General features: G+C 40.3%; 5 protein-coding genes across 6 annotated transcripts; 1 reads left to right on the top strand and 4 right to left on the bottom strand.

The window, feature by feature from the left end:
- The first annotated feature begins 2,509 nt into the window (after positions 1-2,509).
- On the top strand, positions 2,510-5,397 carry LOC133707191 (probable metal-nicotianamine transporter YSL7). Its single transcript, XM_062132750.1, has 5 exons — positions 2,510-3,190; positions 3,295-3,392; positions 3,476-3,610; positions 3,797-3,986; positions 4,086-5,397. Exons 1-5 carry the CDS (start codon positions 2,618-2,620, stop codon positions 5,196-5,198), a joined length of 2,109 nt encoding a protein of 702 aa, XP_061988734.1. The 5' UTR covers positions 2,510-2,617; the 3' UTR covers positions 5,199-5,397.
- A 248-nt stretch (positions 5,398-5,645) lies between these two features.
- LOC133707193 (DNA-binding protein RHL1) lies at positions 5,646-10,642 on the bottom strand. Of its 2 annotated transcripts, none has more exons than XM_062132751.1 (12): positions 10,258-10,642; positions 10,063-10,173; positions 9,633-9,719; positions 9,339-9,547; positions 8,649-8,764; positions 8,254-8,480; positions 7,970-8,060; positions 7,836-7,885; positions 7,650-7,698; positions 6,976-7,028; positions 6,082-6,120; positions 5,646-5,872 (listed from the first exon to the last, which is right to left on the bottom strand). In XM_062132751.1, the coding sequence occupies exons 1-12, from the start codon at positions 10,561-10,563 to the stop codon at positions 5,837-5,839; spliced, it is 1,374 nt and encodes a 457-aa protein (XP_061988735.1). In that variant the 5' UTR covers positions 10,564-10,642; the 3' UTR covers positions 5,646-5,836. The 2 variants fall into 2 exon arrangements, with proteins under 2 accessions (XP_061988735.1, XP_061988736.1); XM_062132752.1 differs by having other exon boundaries at positions 6,994-7,028.
- A 403-nt stretch (positions 10,643-11,045) lies between these two features.
- LOC133746062 (succinate--CoA ligase [ADP-forming] subunit alpha-2, mitochondrial) lies at positions 11,046-14,554 on the bottom strand. The gene is made up of 7 exons (XM_062174226.1): positions 14,213-14,554; positions 13,536-13,745; positions 13,123-13,293; positions 12,652-12,775; positions 11,779-11,840; positions 11,468-11,549; positions 11,046-11,371 (listed from the first exon to the last, which is right to left on the bottom strand). Exons 1-7 carry the CDS (start codon positions 14,423-14,425, stop codon positions 11,232-11,234), a joined length of 1,002 nt encoding a protein of 333 aa, XP_062030210.1. The 5' UTR covers positions 14,426-14,554; the 3' UTR covers positions 11,046-11,231.
- Positions 14,555-15,302: 748 nt separating this feature from the next.
- Positions 15,303-21,066, bottom strand: LOC133707189 (plastid division protein CDP1, chloroplastic). Its single transcript, XM_062132748.1, has 12 exons — positions 20,688-21,066; positions 20,320-20,433; positions 20,097-20,234; positions 19,621-19,725; positions 19,402-19,524; positions 18,666-19,034; positions 18,463-18,558; positions 18,175-18,294; positions 17,563-17,628; positions 16,712-17,485; positions 16,148-16,335; positions 15,303-15,873 (listed from the first exon to the last, which is right to left on the bottom strand). Exons 1-12 carry the CDS (start codon positions 20,949-20,951, stop codon positions 15,789-15,791), a joined length of 2,442 nt encoding a protein of 813 aa, XP_061988732.1. The 5' UTR covers positions 20,952-21,066; the 3' UTR covers positions 15,303-15,788.
- Positions 21,067-21,334: 268 nt separating this feature from the next.
- LOC133707190 (dolichyl-diphosphooligosaccharide--protein glycosyltransferase subunit STT3B) lies at positions 21,335-25,438 on the bottom strand. Its single transcript, XM_062132749.1, has 6 exons — positions 24,324-25,438; positions 23,398-23,934; positions 22,835-23,289; positions 22,503-22,625; positions 22,100-22,159; positions 21,335-21,758 (listed from the first exon to the last, which is right to left on the bottom strand). The coding sequence occupies exons 1-6, from the start codon at positions 25,248-25,250 to the stop codon at positions 21,629-21,631; spliced, it is 2,232 nt and encodes a 743-aa protein (XP_061988733.1). The 5' UTR covers positions 25,251-25,438; the 3' UTR covers positions 21,335-21,628.
- Between the last annotated feature and the right edge of the window lie 448 nt (positions 25,439-25,886).

Below are 25,886 nucleotides of genomic sequence, written 5' to 3'. Positions count from 1 at the left end.
GAGATAGCGGATATCCTCCTTCGGTACTACTCCAGAGACGCTAAAGAGACATAGAGTGCACATTGGTGCTTAGTTTCCTAATACAAGGAATTATTGTAATTTAGATAAACTAAAAAAACATAGGATTGGGCCTAGGCCCCAAACCCTAGCCCAAATAAACATTGAACTAGGGCAGAAACCTAGCCCAACAATTTGCAGCCCAACATGGTAGTCTTCAAGGAAATTCGCCCCGGTCCATCAACCGGTTCGGGCCAGTCCTGCTTCTCCCATCCCCGCCGCACTGCATCGTCGTCCAAGATCCGTCCGACCCCCATCGCCTGATCCACCATCGCAGCCACGACCTCCTGATCCACGTCACTGCCACGACCTGTAGCACCACGTCGCCCAAGCTCCGCCGCCACGACCTGCATCACTACGGACCAAACAAATCCCCGATCCAGGCTGCCCAAAACCCCACCGCCATCGATCGAGATCCCTGACGTCTGCGATCCAGGAAGCCCATACAGTCCGACCACCACCATCAAACCATCCCAGCCGAACCAAACTGAAAAACCCAGAGCTTATTCCTCCTCCGACGAAGTCACCATGGGCAGTAGTTCTCCCGTCCGGCAGCAACCCCATGACGGCGGGAGGCCAGAGGCTATCCCAACAGCCGGGCGCCGCCGGACGAGATCGAGAAATTGAACGGCGTAGCCTTAGGGTTTTCGAGGGGAGAGAGCCTAGCTAGATATCTGATAGAATATTAGATCCATATAAGGATATTCTTAGAAAGAGAAATGGGTTAGATAAGTAAATTTAATAATTGAAATTAAAATGTATGGTGTAATGAGCAAGTATGGTGAATAAAGAAAATAGTAGGGTGGCAATAGCCGCACCCAATTACTTTTGGGCTCAAACAACTAGATATGACATATTAATAATTAATTTATATTTGTAGAAGAAATACAAGAATATAGTGTGTTCCGACTTGCTCTGCTATGATTGAATAAAAAATATAATATGGTGTCGAGATTAATAAAAAATCCTGGGGGATATTCTATTTGAATCTTCCAAGTAAGAAGATTTTAAGTATCTTTGACAATCGAACATGAGGAGTACAAATCTGTAATATAATGTATATCATTCATACACGTACACACATATAATTATAGGCTATTCCCATGTGAATGCGTGAACCGTGAAGTGCGATCTTTCAAAACAATCCATCAAAGAAGAAAGTCCACTCTGTATGCTCTTGTACAACAAAGTCAGTCTACTGGTGTGGGCTGTGCATGTCCCACGCGAGTACAGGTCCTTGATTATTGTTAACATTAGTAGTAAACATGTAGGCCAATTTTTCATGGAAGTCCAAGAGTGAGCGTCTTGACTAGTATTTCACTGAAGTGCGTAGTGCTAGTCAGTAGCCGATATTGAATATTGGAAACATGGGATGAACTTCAAACTAACTAGGCAGTTTATTCTAATTTTTGGTCTGAACAAATTAAGGGATATATATATATATATATATATATATATATATATATTTTATGTTTCAAAAGAGGATCAAAAGATTTCATTCCTACTCCCATGGTGAAAATGTGAAACAAATTGTGAAAATGAACCAATAATGGTGGTGTTAAATGAATTGAACCAATAACTTTATCTTTATTCATTTAAAAAAAAAAAAAAAAAAAGACTAAATGAGTTGAATGAATTTTAAGGATAGTGGTTCATATCAATACATTGACTTAATCCATACAATGATACAATGTACCGTAATACTTACTCCGATTTATATATTTGATAAGCAACAAGTCTACGGGGACTTTTATATGAACAAGAGAATGCAGATTTTTAAATTGAAATGACTTTGTTTTCACAATCAATCATGCATGTATATGATTGATTAGTAATTAGCCAAGCATGACGAGGTAGTGACATAGATATAAATAATATATATACAAATGAGCATTCGACTGGATGAAAGCAAGGAGGCTGTAAATAAAGGTATAGGTTAGCAGCGCCGGACGAAGACGTTGTCCACTTGTCCCTAGTCCCTTTCAATTTTTGTCCAAAGAGTGTGAAAAAGGAAAAGTCTAGCTTAGCAATTAGCATCGTCCACAGTCCACACACTAAAGACAGAATTCATCATATTCGTCGTCCAGCCATTCCAATTTCCAAGCCTAGCTAGTAGATGTAGATCACATCGATGAGTGATAAATTTAAATTTACAGCCCATCACTAGAGATTTTACAGTAGTACTGTTATGTGATATTATATGATTCCGGCCGGGCCGGGCGGTAGGAATCATATGATATCACATAGTCAACCTCAACTTGTATTTCTTCTTCACGTTCACGTTCACGTCGATGTTGAAGTGGGGTGATATCAACTTGCTGAACTCTAGCTAAGGCTCATAATTATATTCCAAGATTACAGCTCATCCCTATCTCATCCATCGGAAACACCAACCGAATTAGACAAGACAACACAAAAACAACCATTGCTTTGCTTTCTTGATAGAGAAAGTTGTATGCACAGACGCCAAAGGCATTTAATTAGATACTGATCATCGACCACTATATATATATGTAATCCAGATTCCAAGCAGCTAGCTAGGAAGTAACATAGAATCGAAATGTCTCAAGAGTACCAAAAACCTGAACAAGTAGACGAGGATCCGAACCAGAAGAGGAAGCGCGGCAAGGAAGATCATGAGGAGGAGGAGGAGGAGGAGGAAGAAGGAGAGGTGATATCGGTGGAAAGGCTGTTCGCAAAGCAAGAAGTGCCGTCATGGACGAGGCAGCTGACGTTCCGAGCATTCATAATAAGCGGCCTGCTGAGTGTGCTGTTCAGCGTGATAGTGATGAAGCTGAACCTGACGACCGGTATCATACCATCTCTGAACGTGTCGGCGGGGCTGTTGGGTTTCTTCTTCGTGAGCACTTGGACCAAGATCCTGAGCAAAGCAGGCTTCTTGACCCTGCCCTTCACCAGGCAAGAGAACACCGTCATCCAGACCTGCATCGTTGCTTCCTCCGGCATCGCCTTCAGCGGAGGTTTCGGCAGCTATCTCTTTGGTTTGAGTGATCGAATCGCAGCCCAATCTAGTGACACCGGTGATACCAAGAACCCAGGTTTGCTGTGGATTATTGGCTTTCTCTTTGTTGTCAGCTTCCTCGGCCTCTTCTCAGTCGTGCCTCTTCGAAAGGTGAACACGTATTCTCTCTCTTCTTCAAAGCCTAGTGCTCTACTGCTCTGTGTGCCCTTGCTGGATTCAATTCTAACATGGACCTCTTAATTATTTGGTATCAGATTATGATCATAGACTTCAAATTGACATATCCCAGTGGTACTGCAACTGCTCTTCTCATCAACAGTTTCCACACTCCTGCAGGAGCCAAGCTAGCAAAGTATGTGTAATGGAGATCCATCACCTACAAACTTATTATTGTTAATGGTTCCATCTCATGGATTGGCTTCTCTCTTCTTTCAGGAAACAAGTCAAGGAGTTGGGAAAATTCTTCTCTTTCAGTTTCTTGTGGGGTTTCTTTCAATGGTTCTATACTGGCGAAGGTGACTGCGGATTTTCAAACTTCCCTTCACTCGGTCTTAAAGCATATCAGAATAAGTACGTACTACAATGTCAACCCAACCGATCCACCTTCATTTTTCTTTTCTGGCAACAATTAATGATATTCTAATTATTGCATCTAAATCTCTACTTTACTTAGTATATAATATATACTTTCAGTTTATGGATAAGGTTATTTGTTAACGTACGGTACTTTCACCAATTATGTTGCCTTCCATCCAGGTTTTACTTCGACTTCTCAGCAACATATGTTGGAGTAGGGATGATTTGCCCCTACATTGTAAACATATCGGTGCTTCTTGGAGGCATTATTTCTTGGGGTTTGATGTGGCCTCTCATATGGAATAAGAGGGGTGATTGGTATAAAGCAGAGCTTAGCCCAACAAGCATGAATGGCCTTCAAGCTTACAAGGCAAGTTAACTCCACATTCATTAACTTTCCATATATATTCAATACTACATGCCACTGTGCTAGCAATCAAACTGACCTTGGATTAACTTTTATACATAGGTCTTCATTGCCATTGCCATGATCCTTGGTGACGGACTATACAACTTCTTCAAGGTGCTAGGTCGAACTCTCTCTGCCTTGTATGTTCAACTCCGACAAAAAGATGTGAGCGGCATTCTTCCAGTGGCAGATCAAGCCTCTTCTGTAAGCTTGGAGCAGCTCTCTTATGATGACCAGCGCCGAACCCAACTCTTTCTCAAAGACCAAATTCCAGCATGGTTTGCTGCTGCGGGCTATGTTGGAATTGCTGCCATCTCCATAGCCACTGTACCACACATATTTCCCCAACTTAAGTGGTATTATGTATTGGTCATCTACCTCATTGCACCCACCTTGGCTTTCTGTAATGCATATGGGTGTGGGCTCACTGATTGGTCCCTGGCATCCACATATGGAAAGGTCGCCATCTTTACCATTGGGGCATGGGCAGGTTCCTCCCACGGTGGTGTTATTGCAGGACTAGCAGCTTGTGGAGTCATGATGAACATCGTTTCAACAGCTTCTGATTTAACCCAAGATTTCAAGACCGGCTACCTAACCTTGGCTTCTCCCCGATCAATGTTTGTAAGCCAAATTATTGGGACAGCAATGGGTTGTGTGATTTCTCCTAGTGTGTTTTGGCTCTTCTATAAGGCCTTCCCTGACATGGGCAAACCCAACAGTGCATATCCTGCTCCCTATGCTGTTGTGTACCGTAACATGGCTATTTTGGCAGTAGAAGGTCTCGATTATCTGCCTAAGAATTGCCTCTTGCTTTGTGGCGTGTTCTTTGGTGCAGCCATTCTTATAAACCTGATAAAGGATTGCATTGGTAAGAAGAAGGCACGCTTCATTCCACTACCAATGGCAATGGCTATACCTTTCTATATAGGGCCATATTTTGCGATTGATATGTGCCTTGGGAGCGTGATCAAGTTTGTGTGGGAGAAGATAAACAAGGCCAAGGCAGATGCTTTTGTACCTGCAGTGGCTTCTGGTATGATCTGTGGGGATGGGATTTGGACTTTGCCTGCTTCAATACTCGCCCTTGCAGGGGTCAAGCCACCAATTTGCATGAAGTTCTTGTCAAGGGCAGATAATACTAGGGTTGATAAATTCTTAAAGGGATCCTAAGGCTGCCTCATCAGTAGTAAATATATGATCATTAGGTGCGAATTAAGTCCATCGTCCAGGATCAAATGTTAGCTAGCTGCTGCACCCTGGTTAATTTACTTTTACTTATCCTTGTTAACCTGTGTACGAAACTATGAAACATTGTGTTATTGTACCCCGTGGGATAAGAACACATACTCGGCAAAAATTCTCAGACAAATTATGAATGTGTCATTTTCATAAAGAACTGTACACTTTTTATAAAATTTCATGTGTGGGCGCTAGCAAGGCTATCTGTTGAGAATGCCGAGTTTATAAAGATTTGAGTCTCGCTTGTCAATTGGTTTTGATTGTAAATCCCAAATTGCTTTTTCATGATATCAAAGCTCGTTCGATCATGGAACTGATGATGTTGATTTAATGTTTTTCGTTGTGCAATGTGAAGAAAGAAGAAAGAAAAGCTTGAGATGAGTTGAATAATCTAGTAGCCCCTTTATTTTTCCCCTGTTTTTCTGTCAAAGAACTTATTTATTCAAATGTTACATCGAAATTCAAAAACTTAAAACATACTACATGACTACCTACAAGTGCCCCCAATAAAGATTAAGATCAAACTCTTTCCATATCCTCCATCTTGTATCAACCGTGTCACTACGATCTCAAGCAGCCCACTCTTCATCACTACAATCAGTATCCTACAAAATGCATAAAGTCACTTCCACATAGAAGAAAGAGGGGAAAGGAAAAAAAAGAAATGGCATGTTATTGCCAACCACAGCACTAGATGAATATGATCATAGTTATCGCATTCATGTGAGTGCAGCACATTACTACAGCAATAATAATTCCATCATCATTGATTCAAGGAATTCCAAATTATATAAACAAGTCAACTAGATATTACCTGTGAGCTACTTGAGAATTCTTCAATATCATCTTCAACCTACATGTTTATGCACAAACATTGAGAAACTGACTAATAAAATCATAACAGCAAATTGCTACTTATTTCTCAACCATTCAAGGCAACTGCTTGCCTAGGTTTCCTACTACACTACTACAGTATATTGAGCAATAATGTTATCAGAGAAAAGGTCGACTTACGTAATAGAGCATTCATATGTAAAAAGATAGAAACTTCTAGTGCACAAGGGACGAGACTAAAAAACCCAAAAAACAATAACCACAGTCAGAATAATGTTGCCAAAGTCCAATATCCATATCAACCAGTGCTGAACTGACAATGCAACAACAATTCTTCTAAGGGCTTGAGAGGCCGTGACTAAAAGTACAGCTCAAGCAACAATATGAATCACCTCTAAAATTACACTATGAAAAGATTCATAGTAGAGTTTTACTGAACATATGAATCAGAATGCCCCTTGAGAAGTTTCCATCGAGGAAAAATTAATTGTGACGTCGGCCAAAATTGTAATCACTATAAAAGCATATCAAACATATTTCTACGTAAGAAAATGGTCGAAAAGACTTCTGTCTTAGTAGCTCGTTATATTACATTCTAGGAGCACTGTCCACCAAATGAAATTTAAGCAGACAATGAGTCAGTCACAACTACAGTAACGCTAGTGAGATACTCATTTAAGCTAATTCCTCTTCTTTCTACTTCCATCCAAATCTAAGAAAGAAAGAAAAAACATATACTTGTTTTGCACTTAAAAACATTTAACTAGAAACTAAAGTAGAGCTTTGATAACAATCATAACATAGTAAACATATCAATACATAAGGAAAAAAAGTAAAAACAACAAAAGACGAATAACCATAGTGCACGTATTACCCCAGATACAAAAAATACCTCATATTCTTTCTTCTTTCCCAACCTTTTGCCCACTGCAGAAACACAGATGTCACTTATAAAACTAATTCAGGCAGAAGAGTTTTCATAATACAAGAGTAGTGCAAATGTGATCTCGGGAAGAACTATGACGATAATAAAGACAACTCACAATATATATATATATATATATATATATACGGAGCGGTTCCAAAGAGGACGTCCGCACTGTTGCTAAAGTGCGGACGTTGATGCAGCAGCTCGGCTCGGGGCGTGACGGAGCGGCGGAGCTTGCCGGACGGATGCCAGGGGTCGGACGGACGGGTCTGCAGTGGGTGGAGTCGCCGGCGACGTGGTTGCAGCCTTGCCCAGAAACCTGCAGTTGCAGGTGAGCTTGCTGCCCAGAAACCTGCAACTCCGACCTCCTCCGACCTCGAACGCTGCCCAGAACCGTCCGCCAAGCCCCGAGCCGCCGTCGCCGCCTGGAACACCGCCGCTGCGTCGCCGTCTGCACTTTAGCAAAGTGCGGACGTCCGCTTCAGAACCCGCCTGTATATATATATATATATATATATATATATATATATATATATATATATATATATATGAAGAGAGCCAAATATATGGTTATAGTATTGTGGGTCAAGTATACTGAAAAGACAGAGATTCAGACTGACCAGCATCGTTTTCCTTGATACTTTTGCCCTTTTTACTAGGTCCTCCATCCTGCAACAATCCAAAACTACCTCAGCAGGGCTACATAACTATCCTATGCAAAGCAGGTCCAGGCTAAGAATATGAAAAAACCAGCTATGATTGCTCCTCAAGTGCAGGTAGAATGAAGAAATTAACACTTTTTAAACCTGATTAGACTTCCTCTTTGAAGGAGCTTGCAGCGACTTCTGGCCAGAAACTGGTACATCAACAGTTCTCACTCTTCTGAGTATTCAAATCCCAAAATTTTGATAATAAGAAAAGTATTGAGAAAATTAGAAACCTTTTGGAGATGCTGGTTTCCTTGGATTTCTTGGTGTTTTATGAGCCTGAGAAGGAGTTTGAACTTGACTTGGAAAACTGGATCCCGCTTTCTGTACAACAGTGAGAAATTTCAGTTGATAATAACCAGGACTTAAAACACAGTGCAACATGTGTCGCAATCTTTTTCATATGCCCAATAGACCCAAAGATGAAGTCTTCCCTGATCGGCGGTTTATTAGTCCTGAGACATACCATATCTACATAACATAAGTTCCCATAAGTAATAATATTATAAGACCTTACCTTCTTCTCCACTTTCTTGAATAAGGTAGATATAGTAGCCTGAACTAGTGGACCATGATTACTACGAGAGTCCTCCTTAGATATAGTCACTGAAAAGGCAGAATGAGATTGTTTCTTTGATTTAGCCTCTGACATAGAAGACTCCTGATTTTGTTCAGGAATTTGAGCTCCTTCCACAGCATCCTCATTAACAATGTTTAAATCTCCAATGCTGAGATTTTCAGTCTGTATCTAACAGTTGAGGGAATCCGTCAAGGTATAGTTGGCTGAGATGGAAGGTTAATGTAGTAAATGTATGGTAAACCTACGCTCAAATTAATAGCTGCCATGCAGAGATATGGAAGTAAATTCACATGTTGGACCGCACGAGATTTAGACAGAAAAGAAAAGGATATTTCCACTAGCATGCTTCCTGGATAATGAATCGAGTCCCCCAATTTGGTTATCTTCTCCTTCACATAAGTCAGTATTGCTTTCAATAGAATCATCTCCGGAAGAAGCTTCTCCAAAACTGGACCAATATAGATGCTATATGTAAATGGACTTTTGAACTTATGGAAAGATCTAAAAGTAAGCAGAATGGAACATCTAAAGCTCTTCAGTGACAAATAAGAGTGTTGACTGAAGCATGATTGGACAGATCATAGGAAAGTAAGTGTATTCTGGATGATCAACAAACATTCCCATCTCTTATCTATTTTATAGAAAATTACCATTAAGGTTAAGTTCTACAGTAACCACTCCCAATCTTGCAGTAAGAATGCACGCTAAAACTAATTGTCATGCAATAAAGATTCATTTTCCATAGTTTTGACTTGTTTTTAGCTCATAATTTTTTCATTGCCACATGTTACAAGCCAAAAACTGTAGGGACTACATGTATGAAAGTAGATATGATTCATATATTGAGTGGATATGTTAAGGGTTTGAAAAACCAAAAATCTAAAAGTAACTACGTGTTTTATGTTTCCAAAAATCTAATATGTATGGATTTAGGTTTAACATATATATGAATTTATTTCCAACAGCTGCTAATATCTTTATGGCAGAAAATATGTAGTGCAATAAAATGGCAAGGCCAGTACTTGAATCGTTTTCCAGCAGTTCTTGCTGAATGACGAACTGGTGTTACTTCAATCAAATCTTTGTTTCCATCATCAGATAAATTATGTTCAAGCTTAGCATCTGGAGAATGTTCGTCGACATATGTAATTTCATTTTTATAATCACTTTGGTTGTTAACCACAGATGCTGAACCTGCACCACCTTTAAAGTCATAATCTGTGTTGTGTCCCTGAAATCAACAGATAGCGGTCATCAACAAACTATGACATTGCATTCCAACCATCAAGTCAACAAAGTATATGAAAGAAGCTAACCTCATTCAGTTCTTTAGGGAAATCAAGTTGGGCTTCATCTGGGTTCTCGTCCTTTGTCCCAATCCACCAAGCATCAGAAAATACGATCTGGGACATAGTTTATGGTGGGTAAGGACTAGGGGGTCGTAATAGATATAGCTAGAAGATACTAAAATGGATTTAGTTACCGAACACATAAGAAAAGATGTTAGCTGATCTAGACTCATAAATCACAGTGCATGAACTCAATGCAAGACATATTGCACTGTAATGAAACAATAGGTAGTCGAGACGTTGGCAAGTTCATTAACACCCACCCTATGCTGCTCTTCTCTCAATATTCATTCAAGGAAAAGAAAGAAAAAAATTTATCGAAAAAGAAATAATTGTATGGAAATCATGGCAGCAGGTAAGGGTGTATAGAGTTTATTGGTAGACTGCAGTGACATACCATATTATCAAAGTAGTCCTCACACATGACACTCTTTCCACCTCTAGGAAACTGAAGAGTCAAGTACTTGTTCTTGGGAAACACAATGGTGCCAAACAACTTGATCCGACCCTAAACAGGAAAAAACACTGAATGCTGAGAAACCAAATAGAGAAATTAAGAGATGAGAGAGAGAGAGAGAGAGAGTAAAAGTACCTGAGGGAAATCGAGGTAGAGGACAGGGGTCTTGGTGCCCAAATCCTTGAGGTCGCCGATCTTACCTCCAGCGATGGGAGCAAAGAGGCCGGGGAAGGAGAAGAGGAACCTGTTCTTGCGCTGAGATTTCTTGATAATGTCTTTGCCGTGGTGCTTAACGACGGCGTTTGAAGGCCGGAGAGGCGCTTGAGGCCTGGCTGGGATCTCCGATACTAGCTTGTTCGAAAACCCCAGCGATTTCAGCCTCTTCCGCTCTGGATCTTCTTCGTCTTCTTCTTCCTTTTTGTGCTTCGACCCTCGCGCCATCTTCCCTCTCTCTCTCTCTCTTAATCCCTTTGAAGGTAGGGTTTTTGGTTTGGGTGGGAAATGGCACCTCAAAGCGGGAAGCCAGCTTTGGTCTTTACCGTTGTTCAGGGCCCAGACCCAAATATTTAATCGCTCACTCTCAAAACCTAATACAAGTTGGGCCACCCATAAACTTCCAGTGGGCCTTTTAGACGTTCAAATATCGTCTCGTTTTGTAGGTGCTCTCCGTTCTTATGCTCCTCACTAGTTGGTTCAAACTCCATTGGATATGTAATTTTCCATTTCAACCAAGAAACATTAATGCATTTCCTAGTTTTCTAATACATAAATTAAGAAGAAAAAAACAGAGTAGACTCAGGGGTGAATTACAAAACATTGCTGTAGCCTGTTGGCTGCATATTCTAGATATTCACCTTTGAGTTCCAAAATTATTTCCATGCATAGTAGCAGCATCCCTTATGAACTAAAACATTTCATGAACAGTAAGTTAAAATCTCAAGAACAAATTAATTGATTATCAAACACCACAATAGGCGGAAAACAGGTTGAAAAAACTCAGAGCAATCAAATGCTCCACCACAATTGATCAGTGTATAAAATTTGCTGTTTGGACATTTTGCCCCATCACATGTTTTAGGTGAGATTGCAAATGAGCTGCTACTGCCAAACTAGTTCACTAGTCCCCTCTGCTTGAACACTTCAAGCATGGCAACCCCAATTTTTGCAGGAGACTCCACCACTGTAACCCCAGCTTCCCTAAGCGTCTTGATTTTATCTTGTGCTGTTCCCTTTCCTCCCGATACAATAGCTGCAAACAACAAGATGAAAGCCAAGTGTTATCCAAATGATATGAGAACCTTAGACCATGTGAGATAGAGAAAGAATGAAGAATTATATACTGTACCTCCAGCATGACCCATACGACGACCAGGGGGAGCAGTTAGTCCAGCAATAAATGCAACAATTGGCTTCTCAGTTCCACTTTCCTGTGTCATTGGTCAGAGAATTAGTTTTCAGCCTTTTTTTGTTTGTTTCTGGTTTGAGTGGCCCATTAATTATACTATTTCTGAGGTTTCACTTTAGAAGAGAAGGCAACCATGAAGACTCTGATGGAAAACACTCAAGGTATAGTCAAATTAGAAGAAACCTAGGAATTATTCATATACTCAAACCAGGAAGACAGAGGGTGCCAATGGCACGCTGAAAAGCATTTACCTTTATCAATGCAGCGGCATCCTCTTCTGCAGTCCCACCAATCTCTCCTATAAGAACGATACCTGAAACACATACATTGCTTAACAAAAATGCTTGAAGCTGATACACAGCAAATGAAAGCTTGTTTACAATGAGGAATTCTAATGAGATTATAATCATGAACCACGAAATGTTTTGGCATTATCATACAAAGATCCACTTAGAATGCACATCCATATGCAGAATTAATTGGTGAGTACTTAGAAGCTTATCATGAAGCTCAACAGTGTTGGGAGACAGCAGCTCAAACTAGAAACACTACAGGCCAATACTGGTTATAAGACTCTATGGGTGCTAATCCATTGAATCAATGCCATTTCCATCATTTTGATCTGCTGTTTACGATCAAATATATAGGCCAATTTTCAACCAATGACTATAACTTCACAACCCCAGTATTGGTTTAATCATCAATCTCACAGCCAATCCTGCAGTAGAATTGCTAAGTCTGCAGTGTGCACCCAGCTCAACAAATGTAACTAGTGAATCAGATTAGTTTAATACAAGGACATCCACCATGGTGCAAGATTGTTGAGCTTAAACACGGTCTTAAGACACTCTAGACAATAACAGTCTAAACAGTTGCTTATAAGGACCTGAGTATCCTAAGCTTTTGTAGGATACACCATATCTCTATTCCTAACCGAGCACTACTAGCAACCCATGCAAGAGCCATTTACCTATTCAAGAAACCCTAAACAAATACAGATGGTTGGGTAGATAGATATATATCTCCAGAGCGAAATGATACAAGCAATCTCAACCATATTCTCTTTTTCCATATGCAATTTGGAAAGAAGCTGTCATTTGAGCAAAAATACATGAACCACTAACCTTCTGTTTGAGGATCTGCCAAGAATTTTTCCATGCAATCAACAAAGTTTGTACCATTAAAAGGATCCCCCCCAATACCAACACAAGTGGATTGTCCAAGGCCAACAGCAGTTGTTTGGAAAACCTGCAGGATATTGAAAAAGACAACTGGTAAATTGGATTTAGAACTAGCAGAACACTTGGAAGTTAGTACCCACAAACCCAATGGAGGTAGCACCACAGTTAGAGAACCAATCTTCTGAAGGACCAAATTTATTACAAAATGTCTGACATTGGAAACGCGAAACTTCCTAAGGGAGATGGTATAATAATATCTAGAAAGATCAACTATTTCCTCAAGCATAAACATTCTTCTAGCATGAAAGCTCAAAGAATTCCTCTCACACACACATGCATACGTAACTGTTAGAAATGCAACCTGTTTTCTTTGCCTTATCAGATAGCATTCCCTGTATCAAAATTAATACTCACCGCTTCATAGGTCAAGGTACCAGATCGAGAAACAATTCCCACACGGCCAGGTTTATGAATGTAGCCTGGCATAATTCCAATTTTGCATTCACCAGGCTTGATAATTCCAGGGCAATTTGGTCCAATGAGCCGCGTTTTAGATTGGCTGTTAAGAGCAGCCTTCACACGTACCTGAAATTCAAATATTGTTGCTTCAAGCACATTTTTACATTGCAAATCATATGATGATTGTCGAAGGATGATATAAATAACTCAGCTATAAATGACCCAAAAGTCAAATGTCTAACATTTTGGTCATCAGATTGTAATATGAAGTGATTTGATAAATAAGTGTATCTAAAAACCAAATCTTCAGGTGCAAACATGGTAAAACATATGTTTCCTGTAAAAAGAAGGGTAAAAAGTTATAGTACCATATCATGTTGTGGGATACCCTCAGTGATGCACACAACGAGATCCAGCTCAGCTTCCATTGCTTCCATAATTGCAGCGGCAGCAAATGGTGGAGGAACATAGATTACTGAAGCATTAGCCTTTGTTTCAGCCTTTGCTTCTGCAACTGAATTGAAGACTGGAAGTCCCAAATGCTCGGTCCCGCCCTTCTTTGGAGTAACACCACCCACCTGTTTCAGCACAATTGTTTAAAATAATGAAAGGGTGGAAGAAGCCACCCAAACAGCAATGATTCCAGTTCCATAAATTGTTGCAAATAGATCCTAATAACATCGGTGGTCGGATTGTTGTGTGTAAGTAACTAGTGAGGAATTTGTAATTTGTTGCAATATCAATAGCCGATTTGAGTGCTTGCGCTTGAACACAAGCATATCTATAGTTTCACGCCTCAACAAGTCCAGTACTTTTGATAGTGAGAGAGATATGTAGGAGCAAATGAATGTAAACACAAACAAAGATGAGAGCCAGTATAGAGCTGCATCTGATTTCGAAGCTTTCGGATTTTTGTGCTATTTTGATGTAACATTGCTTACGCATCTAAGGCGAGTAGTTTAGTTTAGTTGGATATTTAGGCAAAAAGTGAGCAAAGCAGACGAAATTTAAAAACAAGGGGAGAAGAGAGATTGGATAATGGTACCATTTTAGTGCCATATTCGATGGCTTGTTCGCAGTGGAAAGTGCCATTCTTGCCGGTAATGCCCTGGCAAATGACGCGAGTGTTTTTGTCGACAAAGACAGCCGGCGGCGGCGGAGCGGCTGCGTAGTGACGGCGCTGAATTATTGACGGAGATGATGATGGCTTGCGTGATGCGATCGAACCGATCAGCTTAGCTAGGGATTGGCGACCCATCACAGTGATTCCCCAAATCTCAGAATCTGTTGCCTCCTTCTCTCTGTCTTGGCTTGGCTGCCGATCAGCAAACTCTCGACTCTCCAGGGTACTACTACCGCTGCTCTGGGCTTCTTAACTACGAACTACTTTTCCGGTTGGGCTTTGATGCCCTACCCCATTATTTACTTCATTTTCGTGGGCTGACCCAAATTCTGAGAGCCCGGCTTTTATTCTTTCTTCTTTAATCTTTTTGGTTTATTCGTTTTTCTTATTTTTTTTACCCATCCTATGAATTCTCACCAGCTCTAAGTGACGGATCACACAAATCTCAATTTTTTTTTTTAATGATTATGTTGATTGTTTGACTTTGAAAAATCGTAAAAACATATTGAATTGAGATTTTTGAGTTCCGTCAGCTCTAAAATTACTCAAAAATCATGACTTAGAGGTGGGATGATTTTGGTGTAAAAATAAGAACGTGCAGTTTTGACCAAAAAACCTTGTGCTCGATTTTGGGTGGAAAATCATGATTCTAGGCAACTTTTCTTCTTTTTAGAGAAAATATCCGGATCAGTTCTCACAATATGTCATGTGCTTTTATCGCTTGCATGGACACGGTTAGCATCGTTTCATGCACTGTTAACCTCACTTATCATGCCCACTGTTAGCCTAACTTACAGTGCCCACAGTAGCATCACTTGCCACAGACACCATTAACCTCACTTACCATGCCTACCGTTAACCTCATATGCCATGGACACCGTGAATAATACAAACCAGAATAATCTATATTAGAAATTGTTGAATCGAGGGCTTTAGTCAATGACTCAATGTCATGATAACACATTTGCTTGTTTAACGAACTTCAATTTTTATTATTTTTTACACTTCATACTTCAAGACCCAAACCAGAACAACTAACTTCATTCCATTCAAATGTATGGCATCTAGTCATCTCAAATACATTGTATCTGATGCTTAGTCTCTTTTTAACAATGTGGCCCTGTGGCTAACTAGAAATCCTTTCAACTCACTCTAAAATGGATTCCTTAGGTACATGCCAAACAATTCCATTTCAATTGCCTTTGAATACGTCTAATAATTCGTCAGAGAGCCCGAGTCCACAGCAAATAGGGAACCAGTACGTAGAATTCCTTGCCTATTCTGTCAAAGCTCAATAGAAGTGAAAACTATCAACATCATAATGTAAAATTATCTACCCAAACCCTTTGTCATTCTGCTAAAAACCTCCCTAAATTGAAATCCTCACTTCTAATTCATTGTCCCTCCACACAAAAAAACTATATATGCAAGGAACCAGAGTTAGCACAGCATTATTCAGCATGGTTGGTTACGTTTTTCAGTAACAAGGAGGCTAATGTCATGATGGTATTTGAACCTCCCCTTCACAGAACCTCCAGGAACCATCTTCTTGCCTTCTTAGAACATACCAAATTCTATAGGTGCTGCAATCAATGAAAAATAATAATTTTCAATTTTATTGTACATTTTTTGTAAGAGAAGTAACAGTTTCACATTTGGTTGAACAAGAGCAAAGAAAAAAGGACAAGTAAAACCTGACAACCCCCCCCCCCCCCCCCCCAAAACCAAAAAAAAAGAAGCAAATTTAAACTTAGAGCCTTGCAAACTGAAATCCAGATTGAATGATTGACCCACAACACAAAGTATATAAACACATACCAGATTATCCATTGAAAACACATCATAAGTTTCATTTACCTGTAATAACTTGGGTTCTTTTGTTCAGACTCATTAACAAGTTCAGCTGCTTCCTCTAGCAGAGCCTCAATTTCTGCCGTCTCTCCAACCTCATCTGATAAAATTTCAGCTCGCAGGACGGACAATTGTAGCAAAACAAATTTCCAATGACAAGACCTTGCTTTTGCAGCATCAGCCAAAGCTTGCCACTGCAAACCATACACATCATAAGTAACTACCCAAAAATGTAAAGAGGTGTGCAAATTTGAAATCTAGCAGGAACTCGAGTGTGTCTGGTTCATGCAAACATCTATTATTGCACTGAATGAATTTGAGACTTTGAACTCAAAAGATTCCCTTTTCCTATGAAGCAGAACTACAATAAATGTAGCATAATTAGCATCCTGGTTTGCATTCAGGAGCAAGTATACTATCTAGTGGTAACATCAGTACGCCACTGCATGGCAGGGACTATTGCAATGACATGTCTGCTGCACATCCCATGTATGCCATGTGATACTATCCATAGATCAAATTTTGGTCAGATGACTATTCAATTACATAAATTTATTAAAACAATAGTACCTGAAGAAGCATTGACTCGTCAAGGACTTCAGAGAGGCTCTGAATTTCATGGCTGGGCCCCAGAGCTTCAGCTTTAATTTCTTGCCATTGCTTGACAAGATCTTCCGCTTCCTCAACAGACATTGGTCTCCGGCACAAAGAAGTTGAAGACAACAGATGCGAAACTGGTGGATTTCCAGTATCTGCACAGTTCCTTACCTGCTTCATAAAAGTCATCAAAACCTTCTTAAGTCCACCAGCGAGTCCATTGCCCTTGATATAAGCAGGGCCCAGACGGAAATCTACAGATGAATCTGTTGTCCAAGCAACGGAACTTGTGTGCAAATTTGGTTTACTGTGGGCTCGTTTAGAAGCACTTCTGATCTCATTTCCTTTCATGCCCGTTAACTTTAAGGTAACAAAAACAATGCACCCAACTACAGCAACAAAAGTGATCCTTCCCACCAGAAATCCTCTTGTGAGCCAACCTACCCAAACTTTACCATGACGCATGCCAAGATTCCTTTTCATTTGAACAGATCCAGCATTACCACTGCTCCCACCGCCAGTCTTGCCCAATATCAAGGGGCTTTGCAGATCAGTTGGAGCCAACTGTTTAACAGCTGTTCCAAGATGTTGAGAAGAGTTCATGTGGGAAAGAGAGTCATCGAAATCTCTCCGCTCTGACACAAGAGTAGTTGACATTGGTCTATGACTTAAAATAGGCAAAGTCTGTGGAGCTAATTTACTTTTCTTGCTAACAGGAGTCCTCTTTTCACCACCAAAATAGTTAGCCTGCAAGCAAATACACGCATAAACTCATTGGTAAAATAAAGTGATTATCCTTTATCAGCCATCCATGTGAATCTCACCAATGATGGAGGGCAATCGCGTGAGTCTGGAAAGACAGCAAGGACAGCATCCTTCAGCCACATTTCCTGATCAAGTTCAGCAGGCAGTCCGACATGAGAAAGTACTCACCTTGAAAACAAACATAAAGTTTGTAGTGAAAAAAGTAGAGTGTAAAGTGGGCCGAGAACATAGAACACATTGGATGTTTCATGACAACATCTACGACCTACTGTGCAGCCTAAAAAAATTACTTGAACTTTCCTGGTTACTAGTTAGTGCTTCTACTGACCATTGACGTACGTGCCACTAGGTGATAGATTCAGTAAGCAAAAGTCAAGAGTGAGCTATTTCCACAACCAAGGCCCTAGCATCCAGCTAATTAACAACCAGGTAGACTGAGCTACTTCCACATATCCTTCAATCAACAACAAAAAACTTCTGCATATATATTGATGTTCAGTCTATGATAAACTGTAATATAACAAAGTGAGCATTCAACCTATATGATAGAGGGCAAACTCCAAAGGTCTCAGGACCTCTCCATGACTACATTTCAGATTAAAGATGTTAACCACATGAATTTTCCTAGTGACAGCTAAGATGATAATGCCAATACACACTAAGAGATATACCAATGATTGCTTTGCACCATCACTATTCTTAATTTCCTTCCCTGTGATTGACATCCGCGGAGCAGAACTTGAATTTAATTCCAGCTTCTGAAGCTTTTCAACAACTGCAGCCTCATTACCCTGGAAACCAAGATATCACCAAGTATTAAAAACTCATAAGGAACCAGAAGGGGAAAAGTCAATTGACAAAAGAAAAAAAAGAAAAAATCATAGTTTCTGCAATAGTCCAGAAGTATTTTAATGAAACAGCAAAATATAAAAAATTAGGATAAAGCATAAAATATATACCTGACCAAGAAGAAACAAGCAAAAAGCTTCCTCAAGTTTTAGATCACAACCCTCTGATGCAATCAGACACTCGCATATAGTTTTTGCTTTGTCAATCTGCAGATCCCAAAAGTAAGAAATGGAATTCAAAGATGCTATTTTGCGAACCTTCCTAACAAAAAATTAATTTAAAACCTCGTAAGTTAGGAGCGGAAAGAACCTACCAATTCTTGTTGCTTGCTTGAAAACCCCAGGGCAACATGAGCTATTAATACCATGTAGAAGCAATTGAAATCAATTACAACCCTTTGATTCTGCGAATCAAGTGATTTCTTATTCTTCCTTGTAATAGCTAAATCATCCCATGGAAGAAGATCAACTATCTCTGAAGCCATTAGTCTATTAAGTGCTTGGCTCAGGAAGCACGGCCAGTCGTGGACTCGGCATGATGTTTCCACACCAAGCCCTTGTCTAACCAGTTCACGCAAGGCTGCAATTGCTCCTCGTCTTCTTTCAGCATTCTCTGGTGAGTGAGGCATGCCTAGCAATTCCAAAGTGCAGGCCGGTGCAAGCTCCTCCAAAGACTCTTCTATCTGTAAAACATGATCAACTATAAGCTTTACACCCGCAGAAAAGGCAATATACTTGAGCACAAATATGAGCATTGCATAAAGTTAAATGCTGTCTAACAGCAAATTTGTTATATTTTGGAAATATCAGCCACCAGGTTCTTCTGAATAGGAATTTATGATGTACTCGAGATCCACTAAAATTTGATCTCTTAACCAGATATCTGATCTCTACTTTGTAACACAGCACTAAAACTTGGTCAAATAATTAGACTGGCACACCCATTCCAGAGCAACAGACCAGATGCCTACTAGTAGGCTCTACAATTATATGCCGTATAATTATTCATATAAAATTTGACAGAAAGCCCATAGAGGATGCGAGGATTACCTGAGACAACAATGATAGTTTCCCAAGAGACTTTTTACTCCTTAGAAGGCATTGAGCACGAGCAAGAGCTTCAAATCCTTGGGATACCTTGTTCTTTTCAAAACCCATCTTTGCAGTTGCACACTTCAAGAAAGCACCTAGGATAAGAAAAGGAGGCATAACAGTGCTGCGATTAAACGAATGTTACAATATCCTGACCTCTTGGCTTATATGCCTTACCTCAGCTAATGCCATCGAAAGAAGTAGATCATGAATATATGGTTTAGCATCTGGATGCTGAACAGCTACGCGGCCAATGTCTTGCACAAGCTTAACTTGCCCAACCTAGAATGGAGGAATCCAGTAGCATAATCATGTGCATATCCAAAACCAAAGTTCTTTCTTGTGTTGATTAAACAAAAAATTACGGTGAATTACAGTTTCGACAAAAGAACTGACTATCAAGTAGGAAGGTTCCCACTCTCATACTGGCACCCTACGTGGTGTAACAGTATGGATACAAAGAAAACATTTCACGCAAGTATTGACAAAAGAACTGACAATCAAGTAGGCTGCCAATATGAGTTGTGGGAACACTACAGTAACTAGTGCTTAGAAGTATTTATTTGGGAATAAAAACAAGATAATGAAAAGCTGAAAGCTGAACACTCGGCCGAGTATTAAATCAAGTAGATGGAACAAAAATGAGGGTGTACCTCTTGAAGGAGGCAAAGAGCACCTGGCAACCATGCCCAAGGAATTCGTAAGGATGACTTAGGTGGGATCTTTTCCTTAATATTACCAGCATATTCTGGTTCAAAAAGAAGCTTATCTCTCACATCCATTAAGAGAACCTGGAAAGAAAATCAAAGAGATAAAAATAGAGATAATATTGAAAATGAAGCAACACGCCACACATTTACAGTTGGAAGCCCCTACCTGGCGATATCCAACAGCGTCCATGGTGTAACCTTCTTCAATTTCAGCACTCTTCAAATCCATGACTGATTTAACAACCTCATCTTTCTCGGCTCGATCAGGAACACCAATGAGCTGCAAGTTTATTCCACGGTTACTTAAATGCAGTGTAGTGTATAAGAAAGCAAAGATGATACAGATATGTTGGAGAAAAATTTCATAGTCATGTGAACAATACACAAATTGCAAACTCTGACAAGTTTGATATTATAACCCTAAGTGATGGCAGATTATGTTCAAGTTCAACAGTTGAATGAAGCTGTGCGAATTAGAAATACAAAATGCCTTCATGGCACTAGTCAAGTAATCTGAAGAAATAAGCAGAAGACCTGGTAACAGGTGACGGGGATTTCAACGGTGGTGCGAGCTGGAGGAGTCTCCACAATGTGGTGGTGGTGGTGGGTGTCGACAGCATTCAGAGCCCAGAGAGCGGTGAGATTCTCATCCTTTCTCGTCATCCTGGAAACCCTAGAAATGCCAATTCTGGAGTGACAGACTTGTACGCAGAAGAAGACGACATTGTGATTTCGAGCAGTTCGACAGAAGCAAGAGCAAGGTGCAATGGTGAGGAGAGCGTGAGAGAGAGTAGCCATAACCAAGCCCTTGGTTTTCAAGATGCTTTGATTACATTGCTCCCCATTTTTGGGCTTTCGGGTTGAACAAGCAACCACTGCCTTTTCTTAAAGGAGACAACCATACCGATTAATCTTACTTGTATCTTACACATTTTGCTCAATTTTTTTCTTTCTTTTCTTTTTTTTTTTCTGTTTTTTTTTTTTAGTTTTATGTAGTAATTGATCCTCTCTTCCCTGCGTGATGATTCTGCTATCTCTTTTTAGAGGCTGTCGGCACTTTAATAGTGAACTATCAAACTATTACATCCTTCTTTTTACACACAGGAGGTCACAGGTTTTGTAAACATGTTCTTTGCTTCTTTCATTCCACATTTTCATTTTGAAGCAGTGAAAAGTGATAATGGTATTAAAAGCATACGAAATTTAAACTGCTCAAATGTTACATTGTGAATAATCTCTCTGTCTCTCAACCATATAATGAAAAAAAAACCGTTGCAAGTCAGTGAGGCAAAAAGACGGTCATCCAAGTAGGGGTTCCAAATGAGGAAGTAAGAGACTTGGCCTTAAGTGCTACAAACCAACCGACTCTAAAGAAAATTACGTTTCGCTTCACTACCTCTAAACTATATTTAAAGTCTCAAGCTCTCTCATCCTCCATCTTCTATCATTACTGTCCTGCTCCTCCATCTTCTATCTTACCACCTATTATTAGGTGGTTTGACCTTGTAAATACGAACAATCCAATTGGATGTTGTGAATGCCTCTTCCAAGTATTCGAGCTTGACATCCTTATTTCCAATTTCAACCCCCCTTGCACGATCATACCTGTATAATCAGACAAACAAAGATCAGTAGTTCGACTCATACATTTTAATCAAGGCTGCACAATATCTAACGCAACATTTGCAAACAATAACATGCCAAAATAAATAAATAGGCTAATAAACAAGGCTTCTCCAAGCAGAAATCATAACATTAGTTGCTCATTAAAGCCAAGTCCTTTGACCAGAAAATAAACACATGGTATATAAATCGAGACATTGATCCAAATCTGCAAAGGCCTGTGTGCGTTCTATGAATCGCATGAGTACAATTGTGTGTGTGTGTGTGGGTGGGTGGGTGGGTGGGTGTCTGAAGATTCAAGCCACATGAATGATGAAACTTACCCAGGAGGTTTGCCATACTCTGTAGTCAGCTCTCCAAATCTGTAGTAAGACAGCTTGTACCTAAACACCAACAAAATTGAAATATATGTCATTCTTGTACATGATACCAATTCCTACTAAGTATGGAAACAATCAATATAACAAGTCGCCAACATGAATGTGATCCAAGAGTAATGTAAATGTGACAGCACCAGAACTCCCACATCAGAACCAGTAGTTCCAGTAGAAACGAAACTCTACTTAATTTATGTTATATAAGTCTAGGTACATCAATAATTACACCTTAAAACAAAGTCAGAGTAGAGTAGTCCCACTAACGAATAAACGGAATTAACCGTATTAAGAAACTTATGCACACACATAAAACCAACTTTACACATCTTAGCTGCTGTATGACACTTACATGAGACAGTTCAACATTTTTGGAGCTGCACCTTTGTCAACACGATATTCTCCATTAACAAGGTAATCAGGTTCCTTGATTACAGGAAATACTCCACCCCCAATTCTCACCATCCACAGAAATCTAGCACCAAAAAAAAAATGTATTACTATAAACGAAAACGAAATAACAACAGATAAGAATCTTGATTTCAATTAAATTAAAGAAAATGGCTCTGGAGATGGATCACCATTATTGATGGGATAGCACAAACGATACGAGCATAACAAGTAAAGGCTTCTAGAAGTATTATCAGAGAAACAGAGATATTTCAAAAGTTCAAATGAACTTACTTGTTAATATCATCAGAAGAATAACCAGTAACACCACCAAACACAACTAGAACATAATCCACGTCAAGAGATCTCATTATATCATATGCCTCATCTTCATAAGATGACATTGCACGCCCAACGGTAGCAATGTGTGTATTGTTCCAGGTGTTATTGTCAACTATAACAGTTCTGTTTCCCATTGCTGTGATTTGGTAGCCATAATCCCACCATGACATCACTTTAGCATCCGGAGGAGTATTCTGACGAAGCCAAAAGTATGCCTCACGATAATCATCAAAAATGACCCTGTTCCCATGAGCACCCCTTGCAGCCAGGACAATTGATGGAGACGAGTATGCCTCAGATGTGACCCAGGTACAATGGGTTGCATACTTGCTAAGCAAGTAAAAAGCACCAAAAAGTAAGGCAATAGCACCATTTTTTTGAAAAGGCTGAGATTGATCAATTGAACCCTGTTTGCAAGAAAAATGTGAGGAATAGTACTATCGGCTTCTATTCACCGGTCAGCAAGAGATGAAAATTTTATATGAATGCATGTATCATATCAATAGAGATCTCACCTTAGAAGAACCCTTTGCACTACTGGCTCCTTTGGTAGAACCAGTCTGGGGAACCTTGTCCTTCGCCCTTACCAACTGTGTCAAATTCTTTATAGTCGCAGAGACAGCAATGGCACTAATGAGACAAACAGCAGGTGTGGCAACAAGAATTAACCGAACCATGACACCAGCAAAATACATGCTTGTAAGGCCATACATAACTATAAATATCGTCGCATCAGACAATCGCTTGAAGCAAAAGTAGAGACCAGCAGGGAAGAGGAAGAGTAAGATATGGAAATCAAACATAAAAGATGACCACGCCGTTGGCTGATGCTCAGAGACAGATGCGATAATTGGAATGTGATCCTTTGCATATGTTGGATCAAGCAAAGAATAAAACCGGCCTGTCCATGGAGAGATATACCCAGATGCAGTGCCAAGTCCCAGAGCAACAGCACCAACACCTACTGCGCAGGTCACAGTGATCCTTAGAAAGGCTTGGAACATCTTTGTGTCACTTAGCAGGTGCTTAACCCAGTCAAGGAAATAAAATACCTACCAACACCGCCCACCACAAGAAAAGTTCAAGTTAGCACCAGAAAATGAACTGATCGATTTGACTCTGTATTTAAACAATTCTCTATGGCAACCTAGTAGCAATTCTATCTTATGATACACTGCAGGTAAACAATAACAGTTTTAGTGCTTTCATGAATGTTCATCAATTAGAGAAACATAGACTACAGTTTAAGTGCCATGGAGGTGAATTAAGAATAAAAATGTGGCAATCTATTCACTTAGAAATATACAAGAGTATACTATGATCTCCCATTAACTGTATGATCTTTATTGCATTGCCATATAGTTTCATCACTGGGTCAACACATTTAGATAAAAGCATTTTACAGTTAGAGAGAAACAAACGTATGCATAGAGAAGCAAACCTGCATTAAGAAGAAAACTCCCATGGCAGCCATATGCTCCCCAGACTGCACGTGCTGAAACCCAACAAACCGAATTTGCATAGCTAGCAACATCCCCACAATATACATGCAATTATAAGCCACATACAACCTCATGGAGTAGCGTCCGGTAATCAAGAGCACCAAAACGTAAAGAGGAACCAAGTTGATAATGAACACATAACCTCCCCAAGCCGAAACCATGTAGAAGTAGCCGAAGGCCGAGGCCAAGGACCAAGCCAGCGACCCTGTGTTTACAGCCTTGACAAACAGGTAAAATGTCAACAACAGAGCGAAAATGGCCACACCCTCATTGTCATAGGACCCGGCCACCGATCTGGAGATGTAACCGGGGCAAATGGCGATCAATGCAGCTGCAACAAGGCCAGCGCCGGTGTCCCAAATCTCTTTTCCGAACAAATAAGCAACGATGGTGGTGTTGGAGGCGAAAAATGGCGCAGTTAAAACGCAGACTTCACGAATGTGGACTGCGAAACGGAGGAAGCGGAGAGCCCAGTAGATGAGGGCGGCGGTGACCATGAGGCCCGGGTAGAGAGTGCCGCCGATGATCCGGCCCAAAGGGTACCAGCTCTCAGAATCGAACCAGTTCCAGAATTCGTAGAAACCTTTCTCGGTCAAGTAGAGGGTTGTGCGGTAATTGAAATAGGGATCGAACTCGTGGATCATGGACTCATAGCGAAGCACGCTGAAAAGGCGAGTGATGAATGCCAAGACATAGACTAAGCAGAGGATGGAGACTCGGATCAGGAGCTCCTGCTGCTTCGTTTTCAGTTTTAGGGTTTTGAATGAGAGGTTGCTGAGGAGATCTGACGAGAACGGCTTGGGGGAGGTGGTTTTCGAAGTGTTTGTTCCGCCGTTGACGTGCTCGGAGATTGGTTTCCCGACCATGTTTGGTTGGTATGGTATGGGAGACTCAGAGGAAATCAATTTCGAATTTGGGGTTTAAAGGGGATTGGGATTTTGCATTGAGAAAAATACACTAGCTGTTTGTTCAGACTCACACACTGAACACTGTGAAGGCCAGGGGATCTCGTTCTTATCGCAATGCACCAGGTCAAGCAGGGCTCACCAGGAATAGTGTTAGATAGTCAGAGGAGATTTTTTTTTTAACCCTGATATGGGCTAACTTTGGGCCTTCACTACTTTTATTTTAACAGGGGGTTCACTACTATGGGCCTGATATTTGTTTACAGTCTCACCATGAAAAGAAAATTCGTCATTTTCACATGTGGAATCCATACTCTCAACGTGCTCTACGTCACCTAATATAAGACGTGTATGGCTTGAAAATTCACCAATGTCCCAAACCATGGGGTGTGTCTCAAACCCTCGTCACCCAATATAAGTTGCTCACGTGTATGGCTTGAAAATTCGCCAGTGTCTCAAACCCTATGCTTGAAATTTCGCCAATGTCCCAAACTCTCATCACCCAATATAACTCTCATCAACGTGCTCTACGTCACTTAATATAAGACGTGTATGGCTTGAAAATTCACCAATGTCCCAAACCATGGGGTGTGTCTC

The sequence above is a fragment of the Rosa rugosa genome, chromosome 4 (assembly GCF_958449725.1).
Source record: "Rosa rugosa chromosome 4, drRosRugo1.1, whole genome shotgun sequence".
In the NCBI taxonomy this organism is placed as follows: domain Eukaryota; kingdom Viridiplantae; phylum Streptophyta; class Magnoliopsida; order Rosales; family Rosaceae; genus Rosa; species Rosa rugosa.
This window is presented reverse-complemented; position numbering and strand designations above follow the sequence as displayed.